Raw genomic sequence first — 20,515 nt, forward strand, 5'->3', positions numbered from 1 at the left:
ACAAGACACTAAAAACATTAGACGATGAAATCTATTTTTCCAAGGCTCCTTGATTAAAAATTAGTATTTTTAACATAGCCATGGCACTCTACTCGTTTCATTTCTTGGTTTAACGATCGATAGACGTTTGGATTGGCTTCACCATATTGAAGTACTGGCATCTAAAACTTCTCAGTTCTGCTATGCGCTGAGAGTAATATCGGGGTCCGTGGGGATCGATGCTGCTATGTCAGCTTACTATGCTTTTATCTATTCCAGATTTAAGTATGGTATTATTTTTTGGGGCAACTCCACGGAGGTGGAAGGGATATTACGAATACAGAAAAAATGCTTACGTAGTATCTTCGGATTGAGTCAGCAAGAAAGCTGCAGGGAGATTTTTGTTGAACATAACGTTCTTACAGTTGTTTCCATGTATATTTTGGAGGCTGTGGTGTTTGTCCTGGAAAACTAGAATTTATTTGGACACCGTAGGCTCGAACATGAATATGATACTAGACACAGATTACCGCTGGTTTCGGATAAATATAATTTCATCTTCAAAAAAATATAGATTACTCTCTAATAAAAATACTCAATTCCCTTCCGGAAAATTTTACCTTGTCTATGCCTAAAAACAAAGTTAAAAAATGCTTAAACATCTTTTTATGCAGAGGAGCCTTTTATTCCCTCGCGGAATTTCTAAACAGTGATAAGAGCGCCCTGTGTCATGTTTAACATCGATTGTATATTGTTGTAAAAACAACCACACCCGTATGTTTTTACTTTTGTTTTGTATCATTTGATCTAAATTTGTTATTTACTGTAAGTATATAATTTTCTGTTGTTATCTGTCTATACATACATAGATTTAATTCATTATTATTAGTATTATTTTCATAAAATATTTAATTTTAATATTACTATTTATTTTTGTTCATATAGTTTATTTTTTGTTGAAATATGCAGTTATTTTCTTTTAAAAATTTTTACTGACACTGTTTCCATGCCCTGTTTTGGGTTTCTTTTTGTATTATACAATAAGGAAATAAATAAAGCATTATCTATCTATCTACTTAGTTTTCAGCATTTTTTATATATCACTCTCAATTTCACTCTTTTAGGGTACGTATACATTTCCAAAAAATCACTTCTTAGTGCTCTATGACATTATTTAAGGAACCTCTGTGCAAAACTTCATACCCCTTCAACAGATTTTAAGAATTTTTTACACAAAGTTTCAGCTCTAATTTCACCTACTTTGGGGTTGAATTTCCCAAAATCGTTCCTTAGTGCTTCCTTACGTCTCTCAAGGATCAACTGTGCCAAATTTTGTGCTTCTAGGCCAAGCTGTTTCTCAAATAAAGACATTTTCTCATAAACAAAAGCAACTATGAAGCTCTTTTCCGAGTCTTTTTCTTTTCCCAATTAGGACGGAAATCTCCCTACTTTCCGAATGTGTGTCAAAACGACAAATATATCATCCACATACCTATATAACTACACTTGGAATAAATACAAAAATAAAGGAATACATACTCTTAGAAAATACTCTTGGAAAACTGATTTGTAGCCTTTACTTCAAAGCTGCTCATGAATAAATTAGCCAAAAAGGTTTTTTTTTCAATATCAGAAGATGTTGCGAATTAAATAAAAATATAGTGCAATCGGACAGAATTATTCTTTAAAATTTTGAATTGTGTATTAACAAGCATTAAAAAAAGCAGAGTAAAAATGTTCCATTTCTGAATGTTAAATCTTAAACAATCAGTACTGACAAGGTCGCCATTCTGAAGTAGGGAAGGGAAGAATATCTAAGAATGCGCGGTACATTTAGTTCGACCTTGTTCCGGTCAGTTTCTGATAACGACAGTGTGAACTCGGTACTTCAATAATCGAAGAAGCGAATTATTGTGATTAGAGGAATAACATGGCAGTGAGAGCGGTGATAACGGTGAGCCTTTTAAATTTTTGCAGTGCCAGTTATCCTTTATTTTTTGTTATTATTTTGATTTGTTGGCTATAATTATTTTGCACCACATTTAACTGGCTTTAATTATTATATTTTTGAGCTTGTAATTTCATTAAATGACATTACAGGGTTTTAATTTAAGTTTAAATTCTATTACCAAAAACGGCATACGAGGTCAAATGTCACAGATATTGATACGGTATGATCGAAAAAAAAACAGCGTCCAGTTGGCTTGGAAATGAACATCGACGATCCCCATATAATTTTGCATATAAAATGACAGCGATCTTCATTTCATAGCCATCGCTGACGCCGTGTTTTTCGAATCTATTGTATAAACTATACATTATATTTTTTTAATGGGTCCTTATTTATAACGCAAGTGTTAGCACATATTTTTCTCATTTCAAAAAGATATTCTGTTTATAAATGTTATCTAAATTTGAAGAAAATGGTAAAAAGAACGTTTAATAATTATGTCTATCATGCAACGAGTAAATAACAAGAAACAAAATTTTTAAATGTAATTTTTGATATAAAACTAAAAATATTTGAAGATTTTTAAACCTAGATATGTATAGAATATTTCATTTAAAATTATTAAACTGAAATTAATTTTTGGTATAACGTGTTATTGCTTAAATATCAAACTTGTTCTATATCGAAAAAAAATCCTATAGCAAAAATATAAGTAATTTTTGCTATAGATATCTACTATTCTCTGAATATAGGTAATATTATTTGCTATAATTACTACTGGTATCAAACATCGATATACAAGGTGTAAATTAATAATAAATAAAATCGTTTTTTTTTCAAACGTTACAAAAGTATTAATTTTTGCGACCTGATTGCCAATATAAAAAAGTCATTTTAATGCCTAGGCATAAAAGTAAAGCACTTTTACGCCTAAGAATAAAAGTACGGAAATATATTATTAAACTGACATTAAGTGTCAAATTCAAGGAGCGTAACGATAATTTCTGGATATATAATTACTTACAAGATATTATTTTTAATTTTTTTATATTATTTGCAACGTTTTAAATTGTTTAAAAAAGTATTTGTGGTCTTAACAATAGCATGTGCATGTTTTAAAAATAGCATGTTCTTTCAGAGTAAAAATGACTTTTTGTCTCTCCAAAAAATCCTTTATGGGTATTTCGCCACCGCACTGCAAGAAAATCTACAAAATAAAATAGTTATTTTTTGTAAACACTTTTGCGTTAAACCTAAATGGACACTGCTTGTCACAAGTTATGTTTACTGTTATACAAATTTGCCTAACAAAGAAGAAAATGCTTAACGTTTCGGAAAGTTTATCTCTTTCCGTCGTCGGAAGCAAAAAAAAAATACAAAGAATAAAGAAAAAAACTATTTAAAATATTTAAATTCAACAATTCGAGAACAATTTACTTTTTTAAAACAGATACGTCTACAAAAAACCGTTGACGTTCTGTTAAAATGACATTATATCAAGTTAAACTTCAAAATTAACAATTACTACCTGATAACAATTACTTAATAAGGTAAAACCAAAAAGCCCTTAACTTTCTGTATGGTTATTTTTAAATTTTACGTATATTATGTTTATTTATGTTATGTTCTTTAAAATCAAAGAAGCGATTGCCATACATTACTAACATCTACAGATGCATGAGCAATACATTTATTTTTATTAGATTGAATTAAAAAATCCTCTTTTATTTTTCTTTTAGAGGCTATCGCTTCTTTCATTTTACTTCTAATAAAACAATATACTATTTCGAAAATTAGAAAAAAAATCATAAAATATTCGATATGCAATTTCCTAATTGCCGATCTTATCTTAATTGCCGATTATCGTTTTTTTAATCCGCCCTTATTCACAGATTTCACACTGCGTAAATTCCTTACAGTAGTCATTGGAGCAGTCTTTTAATTATGTAAAATCATAAAAGATATTGTGGTTTCCATTGTGACACTTTGCTGATAATTAATTACTCTGGCATATTTTAATGAAAGAATATCATTAAATAAACTATTTTTCATCAATTTAAAACCATGATTTATTAGTTCATTAATAGAAATTAATAAAAATTGAGGGTTATTTTTTTTTATTTTAGTGTTATTTTAGAAATAAAAAATAAATAAAATACAAAATCCGGTTCAAAATCTATAAAACGAGATTTATTATGCATTAGCATCGAAATAATGCGAGGAAAATCCAACAAATCGAATTAGTTAATCGATATACAAAAACAACCACAAAAATATATTTAAAGTACATCGTGCACTGAATTTCTCACTTCTTTGATCGACTGAGATTTTCGTATAATTTAACGGGGACCTTGACATTCCACTCGCTGATACATTTTTTTTGAAACATTATTGTTTATTTTGGTTTAGCTTACCGTACCAGGATATGTAGTAAAATATTCTTTTTTTAGATTTTTCTGGTGTTATATTATATTGGTGAGGTACCGGCACAGCCCAGGCCTAATCCTGAACCTCCTGGTTTTAGATATATAGCTGCTGCTAAAGGTGACCCTCCACCATGCAAGTTGGAGCCGGGAGCAACGTATTGCGAAGAAGTTGATAACTATCCACTGTAAGTTGTGTTGGCAGAAAAAAATTGTTGCAAATATTCACTAATTTGCTATGTTTTGATAAGTGCTAGGATAGATGCATTTTGATTTATCGTTTACTCAATCTTAACTGAGAGAAAACATGAAATAATCCCTACTGTTGACAGTTCAGATTAGATATAAATGATCTATTAGATCAACAGGTGGAATCTTTGGGATCACAAGAAAATTTACGCAATGTAACCTCTCAATGTATCACAACCTTATTTATCACTTAATTGTCATGCTTTGCTAACATGCTAACATGGTTAGTGACAGTGCACCTAGAGGTATTAAAACTGTTTTTTTTATGATTAGACAGAGATATTTAGTTGCTAACTTTACCGTGTTTATACAGGGTGTCCCAGAAATAAGTGCAAGTATTTTAACTGGCAGTATAGTTCAACCCCAGAAACACGCCTAAGAGTTTTTTTCGCGAAAAAATTTTTTTTGAAAATTCGGAATTTCTTGAAAATTTTTTTGGATATTTTTTTAGTTTTTATCAAAAAAAAATATTTTTTTGATAATATGCCAACATAGGTAGAAGATTAAATTTACAAGAAAGAAAATCCAGAAAAGATCTCACAATTTTAACAAAAAATATTTTTTGTCATACGCTCCCAAAAACAGCTATTTTACGGACTCATTTCAGTCCGTAAAATGTTTCTTTTTCGGCCTAGGCCGTAAAGGTCGTCATGGCAACCTTTATGGACTAAAATGTCTAAATTCGTTATTTGGTTGTTTTATTTTGTCATTCGAAATTTGTCACAAAATCACATAAAATTATACATATATTTATAATTAAATTATTAAATACTAACAATATCAAAAGCTAAGTTATTTGTTTAAAGTAAGTACCTAGGTACCTATTTAAAAGAGGCTTTTAAATTAAAATATTCTTAAATTACAGTCACAAACAAGACATAATCATGTGGTACATTTTTGGCCTAAGACAAGCATATTTTCTATACAACTCAACTGGATTGACAACGTTCCCTTCGTTCACCACCGGAAACACTCTTTTGATATTAGTTTTTGTATCCGCAAGGGGTAACTAAAAGGCAGCTGTTGTCTTTTTCTATGATGTCTTGCACTCGTAGAGAGTACAATTCTTCTCTTCTACATGCTCCACAAAGGCCAATGACAAGAGCTACCTAAAAATCAAATACAATGGAATAAGAAACCATCTATATATTTTAAAAATCATTATCGCAAACTTACCTTAGTAAGTAAATAAGTTTCATCACTAGCCGTGGCCAAAAATCACCGATCTCTTTTATGGACAAAACCTTAGACTTTTTAGGCTCGTAACCAACCGAATTCCTCTTCAAAAAAGCAATAAGTTTTGGAAATTTGTCAATATAAATATCTTCTTTAACACTTAACACTGCTCTCAGCATGGAATATTTCGACCAAATTGACGATGGTTTGAATGTTTGTGACTGTAATTTAAGAATATTTTAATTTAAAAGCCTCTTTTAAATAGGTACCTAGGTACTTATTCGTGGATATTTATATATATTTCGTGGAAATAATTTAGCAATACATCTTCATTTACAACGAATACGCCATTTTTGTCTTTCCATTCATTAAAAACATCATATTCTTTCTGGTAAATGGCACGAGACTTCACAGGAAGTAAATCCAACACGATTTCTTTGGCCTTATTAGCAATATGTTCGGGATTTTGGAACATTTTAAAATTGTTGATGAATTTGTGTGATTTTGTGACAAATTTCGAATGACATGTCAAAATGCGATGAAATAAACAAACTCGTTACTAAGATATGAATTTATAAGCCAACTTTTTCAAACATTATAATTTCAAATATGGAAAATTTGCAAATATGCGTTCTAAAAAACTGTAAAAAGCGTATGACAAAAAATAGTGTATGTAACACGTACCTAAATTATGTTTTTTAGGACTCATCTACTATTTCGGACTCGGCTAACGCCTCGTCCGCAAACAGTAATGATTCGTCCTAAAAAACATCATTTTAGGTACTAGTTACATAAATAGCTATTTTTTTGGAAATTTTCAAAGTAAAATAACTCCGTTATTTTGGTCTTATTTGAAAAACGATAAAGAGAAAATATGTTTCTTTTATCCACCCCTTAAAACACTTGCACTTATTTCTGGGACACCCTGTATATCTAATATCAAATTAAAAGTATGTGTCATAAGCCATAAGCTTGGTGCATTTCAGTTGATTTCAAAAAATTTCGACCGCAGCGCTCTATACGGCAGAAATCGGAAATTTTCGCTATGTATTTCACGCCGTCCGCGTCGGTCGCGGTTATAGTTCAAGTTAATGGCATTAAATTAATATTGAAATCGTAGTTTTGTCATAATATTTAAGTGTTTTAGTTTTTTGCTAGTGCAGTTATTGAAACTATAAAACACTCAGGTACGAGGTTTGTGTGATGTACCGCTGGTAGTAAAGGTAGTAAAAATAAAGTAAAAAAGAGCTCGAACTGGGCGTCGCGTTATTTGCTGATTTTTTATTTATAAGTTTTTTTTAGTTTGTTATTATTGTATGAATAGGTATTTTACCAGATTTTCATTTAATATTTTAAATATTTACTTTCAGATGATAATAATAATGGAAATTAATGAAGTTATTTAGTAATAATTCGAATGAGATAATACAAATTCGTAGAATATTATTTAAAAACAATCAAATTAATTCATTTTAAATACGATACCAGATATCACTAGCAACATATTAATTATAAATATATTTTAAAATTGTTAAATAAAAATTATATCTTATCTATTTTTAACAATAATTGCAGTTCAACCAATGTCAAATTAATATTTTTTGGAATAAGTTATTAAATCTACATTTTAACGCAATCCTAGTTTTCATTTTAGGTAGGTATACAGAGTGTCCCAATTTTCCATGGACATAGAACTTCTACTTATTTTTGGAATCAAAATAAGTTCTTTGGAAACAATTTAGCTCTAAACAAGAGTGCTTTGTTTGTCCGTTAGAGACACAAAATATATTATGCATTATATTTTAAAAAATAAACACTTTTTTTAATATATTTATTAATTAGATTTGGGGTGCCTATGTTTTGCTAAGCACTTTAACATATTTATAATATTTACAAAAAAAAAACAAAAATCACAACCAAACCAAAACGGGAAGGGTGAAAACTACCTCCACCCTTACATACAGTTTAGTAGAAATATTTTCCAACTTCATCGACGACTGATTTTTTTTATTAGCGCATACTAGATTTTATGCGCATGTGACAAGATATATTTTTTGTAAGTCTGCTTTGGAAAAGGTCCTCAAAAAGTATGCGCGGTGGCGTTTTTACAAGAGACAAAAATGTAGTAAAAACTATGAGGAATATTTTATAAAAAAAATCGGTCGTCGGGGTGGAGTTATAGGGTGGGGTGCAAGGGGTATTGAAGCGATACATATAGCCTAGCTTACCCAAAAGTCAACCTCACCTTCACGTGGTGCACCCTGTTTACACAAACGAGGCTCTGACGTCCGAGTATAGGCGGTATAACCTTATACAACCCTCAGACCTACCATCTTCTGGGGAAAAGGAGTAATAAAATACACCTAGCCGGCCGAGAACGTAGCACAAGGGAACTATCGTCGCAGTCCTCACTGTGCCATAGCCATCCCGTGCTACAGTTGCAGCCAAACTGTGCGGCAGCGTAACCGCCACAGTTAAACCTTTTCACGCAGCTTACACACAGCAATGATGGAACATTCGAGTGGGACAAAATTATCGTCCGGAGGTAAAATACCCCCTCAATCGGATCTCCGGGAGGGGGTGCCTACTCGAGCGTATCATCGGAGAAACAAAAAACATCAATGTTTCACGTTCGCGGCGTGGAACGTCCGCACTCTACTGGACAAGACAAATTCAAATCGACCAGAGAGAAGAACAGCACTGGTCTCACAGGAACTCCACCGATTAAATATAGATGTTGCCGCTCTAAGCGAAACACGCTTTGCAGATGAAGGTAGTCTCACTGAGGAGCATTACACCTTCTTTTGGAAAGGTCATCCCGCAACACACAGGAGAATTCATGGTGTAGGCATTGCGATCAAAAACGAAATCGCCACCAAGTTAACAGAAGTACCTATTGGTGTCTCCGAACGTCTTATGACCCTAAGGTACCCCATATCAGACAAAACTTAAGTCAACATCATTAGTGCCTACGCTCCCACCCTTGACGCTAAAATCGAAGATAAGGATAAATTTTACCAAGCTTTACAAAATGCCCTTCAACGAATTCCAAAGCACGAACGAATCATCTTGCTAGGTGACTTTAATGCCCGTGTAGGCAAACAACAGGAAATATGGCCTGACGTATTGGGAAAACATGGAATGGGAAACGCAAATAGCAATGGTGAACGCTTATTAACAACATGCGCAGAGTATAATCTTTGCATCACCAATACGTGGTTCATGTTGAAGGACAAGTTTAAAGGTACCTGGAAACATCCTAGATCAGGCCACTGGCATCAATTGGACCACATAATCGTTCGAAGGACGCATCTAAAAGATGTTAGGCTCACAAAAGCTAGAGTAGATGCCGAATGCGGCACTGACCACCGACTTTTAATTTCAAAAATGAAAATCCAGTTAAAACCCAAACATCCACGCTGTAAAAAGCAAAACAACATGACCAGATTGAACGTACGGGGTCTAGAAAACAACAATACCGCCGACGCCCTCCGGGAAGCCATCAAAGAATCACTTCCACCGATAACTTCAATCTCAGTATTGGAAGCTGAACAAGGCTGGACACAATTAAGGGATGCGATTCATAAAACCAGCGAAGCAGTACTGGGAAAGTCGAACAAAAGAAACAACCAGACTGGTTTGACGAAAATCAACCGCATATACAGGCTTTGTTGGAACAAAAGCATAGAGCATATCAAGCCGTCACTGCAAATCCACATAATCCAAGACTGGTAGACAACTTTAAAGCAGCCAACAACACGCTTCGAAGAGAGCTGCGCCAAGTAAAGGATAACTGGTGGTCACAAAAAGCGAATCAGATTCAAGAGTACGCCACGCATCACGATTATCGTAAATTCTTCGAGGCTGTAAAAGAAGTATACGGCCCAAACCAATCATGGCTCAAAATGGCGAACTTCTAAAAGAGGAAGAACAAATTAGAAATCGCTGGAAAGAACATTACAGCCATATCCTTAACCAAGAAAACAACCCCAATATGGAAGCATTAAACACAATACCTCAGTATAACAGCCTCGATGTATTAGATATCCCAATAACAGAACAAGAAATAAAGACCTCCATAAAACAGCTTAAAAACAACAAATCAGCTGGCTGTGACGATATTCCGGCGGAAATCTATAAGTGTGCAAGTAAAGAACTTATTGGTCATCTTAATGCTCTCTTTGATGTCGTATGGGAAAGCGGAGAGGTACCTCAGGATTTTCGCAATGCGAATATAGTGAATATATTTAAGAACAAAGGAAGTGCATCAGACTGCGGAAATTACCGGGGAATTTCGCTATTGGCTATCGGCGGAAAAATTCTTGCAAAAATAATGTCAAACCGCCTGCACCCATATATAGAAAAAATCCTTCCAGAATCGCAAAGGGGTTTTCGTACCAACCGCGGCACCGTCGATTCCATATTTTCCATCCGTCAACTACAGGAAAAAGTAAAAGAGCAGGAGTCTAAACTTTATGTTGCATTCATCGATCTAACAAAAGCCTTCGACTCTGTGAACAGAGATGCGCTTTGGGCAATTATGGAAAAGTTCGGAGTACCCAACAAATTTCTTACAGTGTGTAAAAGCCTCCAAAACAACAAGTCAAGAGTGTCACATCATGGATCACTGAGAGACCCATTCCTAACAAATACAGGAGTTAGGCAGGGATGTGTCTTAGCGCCTCTCCTATTCAACATATTCATGGCAGCGCTCTCCATTATAGTGGACAGCAAACTGCAGGAGAGAGGATTGGGCATTAGATACTGATATGACGGCGGTCTGTTCAACATAAAAAGACTCAGGGCAAAAACACGTACAAAATTTATCACAGAACTTCAATACGCTGACGACTGCACTCTAGTTGCAAACACGGTACAACAATTACAAGAAATGTTGAACACATATACCTGGGCATACGAGGCTTTGAGCCTTAAGCTAAACATCGACAAAACTAAAATCATGTGCACTCACCCGGAAGATCACAACAATGCTATAAAAATCGGAGAAGAACTATTGGAATATGTGGCGGAATTCAATTACCTTGGCAGTTTGATTTCGGAAAAGGCCAATATTGACTCTGAAATTCAGCACAGGATTAGTAGCGCCTCAAGGGCATTCTGGAAATTAAAAGACAGGGTTTTCTACAATCATGACTTGAGTACAAAAACAAAACTTGCAGTATACCGAGCAATTATAATCCCCACCATGATATATGGGAGCGAAACCTGGGTGCCTTACCGCCGACACATGAACGCATTGAACAAGTTGCAACAGAGACACCTTAGACAACTCTTAAGAGTCCGGTGGTTCCATCATGTCTCAAACGTATCGGTCCTTGAAAAATCTAACTGCGAGAGTATTGAAGTCATGGTCACAAAATCCCGCTTAAGATGGGCTGGTCACGTATGCAGAATGCAAGAAAACCGCATACCAAAATCTCTGCTTTACGGTGAGCTTGTGGACGGTAAGAGGAGGCCGGGTGGACAACTGAAAAGATACAAGGACATTTTCCACGAAAATTTAAAGGGAATTAACATGCAGAATGAGTGGGAAAAAGCAGCTCACAATAGAACTCAATGGAGAAGGGTTGTAAACTCAGTTAACAGCGGCAACCAAAAAAGAGGCAACAAAGCAATGAGATTTTTGAATGTCCGGAGTGCGGTAGGCAGATAACATCACGTATCGGGCTTTTCAGTCACAGAAAAGCTCATGAAAGAAAACGCCTTGCGTGACCATTTTCTTTATGTGTGTCGAATACTCGTCAGCGAGTAACGGCTGTATATGTATGTATAGGGTGGAGAAATATATTTGTACGAAAATTTTGGTAGGGGTAGGGGTAGTTTTCATTCTTCCTGTACTTTTCCTTGATTTTTGTAAAAGTCAACTGTTAAGCACCAACCAAAATATAGGGTTGGAGTCCATGTTATTTTTTTAAAGTTTGATTCTCTCAAAGCACTTTTGTATACTATATACCGGATGCGTCTCAAAAGTGGCTCACCCCCTATAAATTTTTTATTTTTTCAGATAAAAAAAACGAGATTTGGCATGTTAGTATATATGACATAAATTGGGATTGATTGGCGTATTCATTTGTTTTTGGCCACTTCCTGTTTCACCGGAAATAACTATAACTTTTATTTTTAAATGGCACCCCCGATATTTATTTACTTTATTCGATAGAAAATGATATTCTGAATACAATGACATATCATGTGTCAACTTTGAACAATCTCGATTAATAAAAAATAATATTTTAAATTTCAATCTAGAGTGCCATCGCTATATTAAAAACACTAATTCTTAATCAAGGAGTCTTGGAAAAATAGATTTGATCGTCTAATGTTTTTAGTGTCTTATCCTGGCCGGTTAAAAAATGCCCAAATCGTATTTTTAATCATATCTTAATTTTTTCAAATGCAATGACTGTGGCTCATTAGCATGTTTGGAAGAAGAGGAAAAAGTGTTTTCCGTCACTTCCTGATTCTTGAATGACGGAAAACAATAATTGTTTTCCGTCATTCAATTATTGAATACATCAATCAATCCTATTTTGTGTCATATACTAACATACCAAATCTCGTTTTTTTAATTCAAAAAATAAAAAAGTTATAGGGGTGAGCCACTTTTGAGACGCATCCGGTAGAGGTAAATTGTGTCCAATGAACTTGATTTCAAAAATATGTAGAAGTTGTATGTCCATGGAATATTGGGACACCTTGTATACATATAATGGTTTATTTCTTTATGGAAAACAATATACTCGGGTATTGAAAAATGATCTCTAATGGATTATGATTTAAAGAATATTATTGTAAACTGATTCTATGAAGTACTAATTCCGTTGTTGGATTTAACATAGAATTAATGATGGATGATTTATTTATTATGGCATCGTAGAACCGGGAATTTAGGAATATTATATAATACTATTTTACTGATCAGACCAATTCTTTCATCTGATGTCATCCGCAAATCTCGTATCGAACTTTTCTCATAATTGGAAACTATAATATTGGACGGCAAACTGAAAAGTACCACATATTTAAGAGTGGTGGTGCTTTGTCTTTGAATATATATCGATATTTAAAACATCCTTATTAAATCATCGAGATATCGATAGTTTGTAATAGTAGAACATCGATGGTATACTATTACTATTGAAATACATACATCGATATTTTAGAAACTATATAAAATTCTATATAAAATAAATATTTTTACCACACAAACTTGAATCATAATTTAATTTATTTCTTGTTTTAGTGACCAAATACTGTATGCGCTTTCTAATACGAAATTTGACGTTGCCAAATTTTTGGTAGACGAATCTTTAGACGAAGGTCCTCGATTTGGCACTGAAGAGCCAGAGAGACCTAATAAATCGCTACCGTTGACTGATCAAGAGGTTGTCAAAACCTCCAAGTCACCGCAAGATGCTCCCAAATGGCCCTTTGAACGCACCATGCGACCACCGCCTCCACCGCATCTTTACAACAAGCACCAACCTGATGGTAAGATTTTCAGTTCATGTGTTTCCTTGCCTAAAATAAAATATTAGGATATTACATACAGATTTCTTTTATGGTATTTTCTCTTCTCTAATATTCTCATAAGTGGTAGAGATTCTAAATTGTATTGGAAGGGGGAGGGGGAGTTAATCACCGCAACCTTATAGATCTATTGTGTCTCCTTTTTTTTTGAGTTATAACTCATCATGAAGTCTCAGAGCTTTGACAAAAGCCAGTATCTGAGAGGGTTTTATAGAGGTTAGTTCTCCATTTTTTTGAATGGTTTTGTCGTCTCAGCGCACTCAGTTAAGAGGTGTTCTGGTGTTTCTTAAGTACGGTTTACTGAGACATTCATTGAGGAGACACTGCCCTGTTAAAAATTCCTTGATAATCCGAAGACTGTCCTTACTTAAATCTAAGGAAAATCTTTTTTCAAGTCCTGAGAAATTTCTTCGAGTGTCTAAGACGGTTGGAGGATTTCCATTCCAGGTTACGGATGGAATCTTTCAAGTAGTACCATTCTGGTCCATTTAGTGGAGTGTTTGCTCCTTTTCTAGCTAGATCGTTTGCTTTTTCATAACCTCTTATCACGAGGTGGGCTGGCACTGAAATGTTATTTCCTTGTCTAATTTGTTAAGCTTCTCTAGGCATTCTTTGACCAACTTCGAATTGATAATTAGTGAGTTACGCGTATCCCTGTTCCTGCTTTGGTTTTGATCCTTTTTCAGACGTAAACTGAATATTTAAATTATCGGTTTTGTGTTTTTTGAAATATATTTTTCTACAATTATGAGACACAGCTTATTCAGTAACAGCTGGTCTTGACTAAAATTTACTCAAAATATTTTAGTTTTGAATGTTTCTTCTAAATAAAAGTAATTGCTTAACTAATATTGCATCGGATAAAGAGAGTTAGAGCATCGGATAAAAATGGATCGGAAGAGATGATAGATAAAGCAGTCAAAATATTCTTCTTCTTGCGGTGCCGAACCTGTCTTCAGGCGATGGCGATCTCCATGACAATTTCGTTGAATAGGTATCTATCTTTTTTTATCCAGTTCCAGTTCCGTATGTTTCTCAGCCATGACAGTTTGTTTCGACTTACTCATCTTCCACCTTCGACTTTTCCTTGAATGATAAAATGATGAATATAGTCAGAATAAAACCTAGTGAAATAATAAAATTTCTTGTTCGTATAAGGCTAGGAAAGGAGGATTTGTGATCGAACCTTTGTTTCATAAAATAAAATATTACATAGTTTTACTATACCGCAGTAACACACTAAATCAGTACACTAACAGCTCGTTTTGATAACAATGTTACCATGATCATATATTAAAAATATTATACCGATTATGAGTATCACACATTTTCATTCATAATACTTGCTTTTCAACATCTATCGCACTATTACATCATTATGATTTGTCTTATCATCTGGGTCATTATCATCTGTTTTTCACGTAAGTTTTGTAGTATAAACAATGCATTAATATACTATTAAATTATGTATTATTATTGTAGGTACTAATCAAGAAAAACTTACCATGAATCCTATTAAGGATCCTTCAGAAGTCCCGAGAGGAGTTAGAAGATTTAAAAAGGCTATATAATGAAGAATATTTTGAAGTTTGATGGTTTGAAAATTTTTAATTTAAGATTTCAAGTATTTTGTATAATTGCCTTTGTAGTGTATAATGTCTTCAATAAAGTTTTATATGAAATTAGATTATTTATAATTAATAATAAAATATTCTGTACAATTTATATAAAATTAGTTTATATTATTAGCGCTATGGAATGTCATCTACATATACATATGTATATTCTAATAATGAAACAATATCATTTTTTTAAATAAATAGTTTCCGGAGAAATTCGCAAAATCATTTTTTATTTGGCTGAATACACATTATGATATCCTGCACTGAAAAGAAGTACACACTAATATAATAATAAATAGATAGTAAAAAAAGTATACACTATAGACACATTCGAAAAAACTATTTCAACCTTTATAAATGTTGGCGTGTGTGCGTCTCTGAACTGGTGTACACTGGTTTGTGTTTATATGGTTGCGAGTTGTTGAGGGCTAGGCTTTTTAATTTTTTCCTTCGTATGGTTTAAGATTACGATATCTGTAGCAGAGTAAGTACAGACCCACTACAGTAACTACCTAATATAGTTTGGGTCAACTTTCGTTTAGCCGAAATCTGTTAAAACAGGAATAATACTTTTTTGTAAATACTAATACGGAAATGAAATTCCGCGGAAATGCGCTGTTGCCATTTTTTTGAATACGGTTTAGAAGTAACGAAATGATATATAAAAAATTAATATTATTTTATCTTGTAGGATTATTTTTAAGCACCGATACAAAAATGAAAATCCGTGAAAATGCCTTGTTTCACCACTATGCAGTAATCTTCTTCCCGACCTTTGACACAGATTAATGAATAATATCTATTCTTATCAACTTAGTATCGCTATGGTCAATAAATGCGAAAATTTAAAAAAAATTGTCAATAAAGTATAAAAACGACAACTAAACCAAACCAAACTCTAAAAAAATAACCAAATCATACCAAACCAACTAAACCCACTACAACCAAACCAAACCGAAAGTATGCAAAAAAGTTGAGAATACTATGGAAAACTTCGAAATATTAAAGATTTTCCATTACACCGCCCTTCCAAATTTCCGCGGAAATAGTTATATAGAAAAGTTATAGCAAATTATTAATCAAACAAAAATATGTAGTTTTTATCTTCCTATCACATTTCTGCACTTCTAAACCCGGAAAAATCAATGAAAATGATTGTGATAAAAATATATTTTCGAATAAAAATTAGTTCACATCGCTATATTAAATGTTTTAACGTCATTCTATAATGAAAAAAACTATTAAAAACACCGTAAAGTTTTAAATTTTAGTTAATAATCGAAAAATTAAAATTTCGAGTTTTCTCAAAAACAAAGAATTTCCGCGGCAAAAATCAAATTATGTAGTGCTAGTTTTCTTGTATAGAATCATCCTAGAAACCGATATTCTTTGTAACTGATTTCGGCTAAACGAAACTTGAGCCTATAGTTATGATTTTAGGATATGTTTAGTATAAGTAGGTTTCAAAAATAGCTGTTGAACTTTTACTGGCGTAGTCTTAGCAAATCAGTGAATGTGAGCTTTTACTAGTAATTGTTAACAATCACTGATTTCCAACTTTTACTGTAACATATAAATAATGATGATGAGTCTTGATTTAATAATTTTTTAAAAAAGGCTGATTTTTTTTATTTAGTTATTAATATTTTTGACACTATCAAAACATATTTAATAATATCTTAGGATTATGTAAAGTGATCAAAAAGGAAGCTAAAAATGCAACATATACACGTGTTCCGTTTAAAAAAATAATCCCAATCCACTCACACTTTTTTGAGCCACCCTGTAGAAGTTAAAATACTTTCCTGAAATACATCCTAATACATACCTTAGGTTTGCACTTAAACAAAATTCCTAACTTCTTTATTATAGAAGTTACAGATGCCCGACGCACTATTGCCGAACCCTGTATATAAGCATTTCCGCGTTCAGTGTGTTAAAAAGTCTGTACTTAAGTAAAATAGAAACAAAGAAAAATATAGATAATTGTTTAAAAATGGAAAATAAAAACATACCACATACTCTAAATTTGTTTTTATATAGTAATTATTTACTACTTTTACTCTAAATTATGTGAGTGGTAATAATATAGTTACGATATGTTTCTTATTACTTTTTAGGTTATAGTTCCACTGCAAATATGATTCAACCCGAATCAACGCGATTTACAATACCTCTGATTCAACCCAAGAACCGGTATAGTATATAATTTCAGAACTACCATAAGATCGAAAAAAACGGCATCAAAGATTGCTTTAAAATAAAGATTCATATGTAAATTTGGACGCCTGTTTTTCGGTCATACGGTATATGAAACTTAGTTTACAGTGCGATTTTATTATTTCTTTTTGAGTTACTTTAGTTATTTAATTTATTTTCCTTTGGTAATTTATGTTGGAATAATTTACAGATTAATAAGAGAAAAACCACATCGTGATGCATATCCCAACATAACAGTCTCTTCCTTAAAGACTATTGTTGAACGTCGAATTAAAAGACAGCTAGAACCTGAGAAGCCATTATGTTCTGCCAGACTGAAGTTCGTTTATCCCAAGGCCGCTATGAGTTCTAGAACTGGAGAATGGATGTGGTTGGTTAATATTCCTCACGTTCAGATGACGCAGATGTTGAGAGCCGAGGTTTGCAAGTAAGATATTTGCAGTAATTGTCTGTTCAAATGCATTGAATAATAAGAGTCTAATAGTATTTTTATATTTATGAATTCGAGACGAAACTCAACCATTTTTTGGCAGTTTTCTTTAGCGTTTTATATGATATATCTGAATTTGGATTTTTTTTGTTGGGCTTATTTTATCATATTGCTTATTTATTTTTTTATTTGTTTTATGTAAAATGAACAAATTTGGGAAGATATTGTTTCTGGACTTGAATAACAGATTTAGAGATTGTTCCCAGCAAAATAAAACACTAATTCACCATAAAGGCGAGCGGCCACTGCGAGCGTAACTAAACTAAACTGAGAATATGAAAACAAACGGTAATTCAATGAGAACTCCACTGAGAACGATTTTCGCTCAGTAGTCAGCTAAGTTTTCGTATTGTATCTCTGCTATCATAGAACTAATCGCTGCGAAAAATTCGCTGGAACCTGTCACGAACTAAAACGAGCGAAACTAAACTACGATTCCAATCTTCGTTCATATATTTTCGTTTGTTTCGGTCAAGTAGCCGTTGACGCATTAAAAAGTATAGAAGCTGATTTTTACAAATCTTATCTTCGCTTAGTTTAGATTCGCTCGCAGTGGCCGCTCGCCTTAATACACCAAAATACTTTACTTTTGCATTGGACGCGCGTTTTGCTACCCTTGTGAGCATCGTCAGCAGATGACTAAAACTTTTAAAACGAATAAAAATATGAAGTAGGAGTGATACTACTATCGAACTCGAATTTCTCATGTAAAAAACACACAGACATCAAATATCAACGTTTGTTCAGAAATTATTTGGAAAATAATCAAAATAAAAATGAAAGTTCTACACTCAAATTTATACAAACTTTTTTACTTATTTAATCTGCAGAATATGTTATCGAAGTTTCTCCATAACAATTCGGACCACTATGTATAATATTATATAAAAAATGGCGTCCAGTTGGCTTCGAAACGACGATCGATGACATTCTCTATATAATTTTACACACAAAATAACAGCGGTCCTCATTTCCCAGCCATCTTGGACCCATCTCTCAGCCATTTTTTTCAACCGATTGGTACTTTTTTAAGTATTATCGTTGATTGAAAGAATTGGGAAGATACGCAACCTAATGGGCGAATTCGTGACTAGGCTGGTTTGATTTCCCCTTACGTCTCAAGTTCTGCGGTCAACGCATAAAACACTTAATTCGGCCAGCGAAAGCACATCGAAGACGGTGTGGATCTGAGAGCGATAGTGTTGCCATATTAAAATGTGTAATATCTGTTATACATTTGACGAACATATCTTTGAATGAAAATTCCGCATTTTTGCATTGAAAATTTATTCGTGTTAAAAATAAAAATTCTTTTATAGGTACTGAATATTTCGTATGAGCGAAAAAAATCGTCGTTTAGTTGGCTTGGAAATGACGATTATTATTATTAACATTTACCATAATATTTTACATATGAGATAGCAGGGATCTTTATTTCCAAGCCCACTCTGATGCCGATCTTTGTTTTGGTTTGGTATTAATCATATAATAGGTATTATATTAAATTGATTAAGGATGGAAAATCCGTATTATCAACGTATTGTACACAAATTCCGTAAATTTACGGATTAATCAGTAATTCTGGTAATACTGTCTTCGGCAACCACTCACTCTGTCGACTGAAAGCAGAACTACGGTACATTATTCATAATCCGCTGCGCTGTAAACGACTATCAGCGCTCAGCGGCGCAGAGCTAAACTAAATCTCGAGTCTCGGGCAGGCTGACGCTAATGCTAGCTACATCTCAGGTTATGTGTCATCATCAGGTTGTTTTCTACAGGTTATTTTCTACAGGTCTCAGGTTGTTTTCTACAGGTTTTGTGCCACGAAATCGCCCATAAGATTGCGCATCTTTTTATTTCTTCAATCAACGGTATGATTCATGTTTTAGTTCAGGTGTTGAAGGTAAAAGTTGCATGGAAGGAAAATGCGATACACCACTTGGATTCAGTTCAAAATGTGAGCAACACTATTTACAGAAGAGGCTAGTGACTTTAGTTCCTAATGGTGGTACCAAAGTAAATATACACCATATATCATCAAGTTATAAAATTAATTACAACTATTGTTCTGACTTTTTAGGTATACACTGACATGTTCTGGATACCAACTTGTTGTATTTGTCAGACTTATAAGATGAGTAACAAAAGATCTTAAGAGATCTTTTTGAGCAGATATATTTTTTAATTGTGATTGCGTTAGATTAATTGTATTTTGTGTTAATATGTGATACTTTTAAATTTTACAAACGACTATTGCACGTATGGAATTAAACAATGTTATACAAATTAATGTCTCTTTTTAATTAAATAATTATAATATATTATAACCCTCTAACCTCTAACTTAAAACGGCCACTAGTACATTTTTATAGAAGATTTAGATTCTGTTTTTAAACCACATTAACTTAACGGATTTGACGATTGACTTACAATTTCACAACTTTCCATGTATTTGTATAGAGATAGTTTCACCGATAACTACCTCGATTACTGTAACTAAATAGTTATTTACGATATAAGTGCTAAAAGTGGTATTTTATTTTGTGAGAAGGGAAGCATGTAAGTTTGTCCCATCCCTTCGAACAAAATAAAATCACTTTTCGCACACATATCATATACTATTTTTTCTACCAACAAGTTTATGCTCGTATATATCAAGGTATTATTACTTTTTACGTTAATGAATAATTCATAATATGTCATTCTGAAATCAAATTAATTATGAAGTTTATGGTTGCTAGGGTAACAATTATCGCTTCAGTGTTAAAAGTAAATCACGTGACTTACTTTTAGCACCAGTGCAATACTTTTACCATCAGTGACATAATGTCACATTTTAAGCACTGACAGC

At 33.1% G+C, this 20,515-nt stretch overlaps 1 protein-coding gene across 1 annotated transcript; it reads left to right on the plus strand.

Moving 5' to 3' along the window:
- Positions 1-1,764: 1,764 nt before the first annotated feature.
- LOC115883310 (protein spaetzle-like) lies at positions 1,765-19,954 on the plus strand. Its single transcript, XM_030901656.1, has 7 exons — positions 1,765-1,933; positions 4,381-4,541; positions 13,043-13,290; positions 17,072-17,147; positions 17,362-17,598; positions 19,554-19,680; positions 19,745-19,954. The coding sequence occupies exons 1-7, from the start codon at positions 1,910-1,912 to the stop codon at positions 19,817-19,819; spliced, it is 948 nt and encodes a 315-aa protein (XP_030757516.1). The 5' UTR covers positions 1,765-1,909; the 3' UTR covers positions 19,820-19,954.
- Positions 19,955-20,515: the final 561 nt, after the last annotated feature.

This window comes from Sitophilus oryzae, unplaced genomic scaffold, assembly GCF_002938485.1.
Source record: "Sitophilus oryzae breed Bouriz unplaced genomic scaffold, Soryzae_2.0 scaffold_1869_pilon_pilon, whole genome shotgun sequence".
NCBI classification, from domain to species: domain Eukaryota; kingdom Metazoa; phylum Arthropoda; class Insecta; order Coleoptera; family Curculionidae; genus Sitophilus; species Sitophilus oryzae.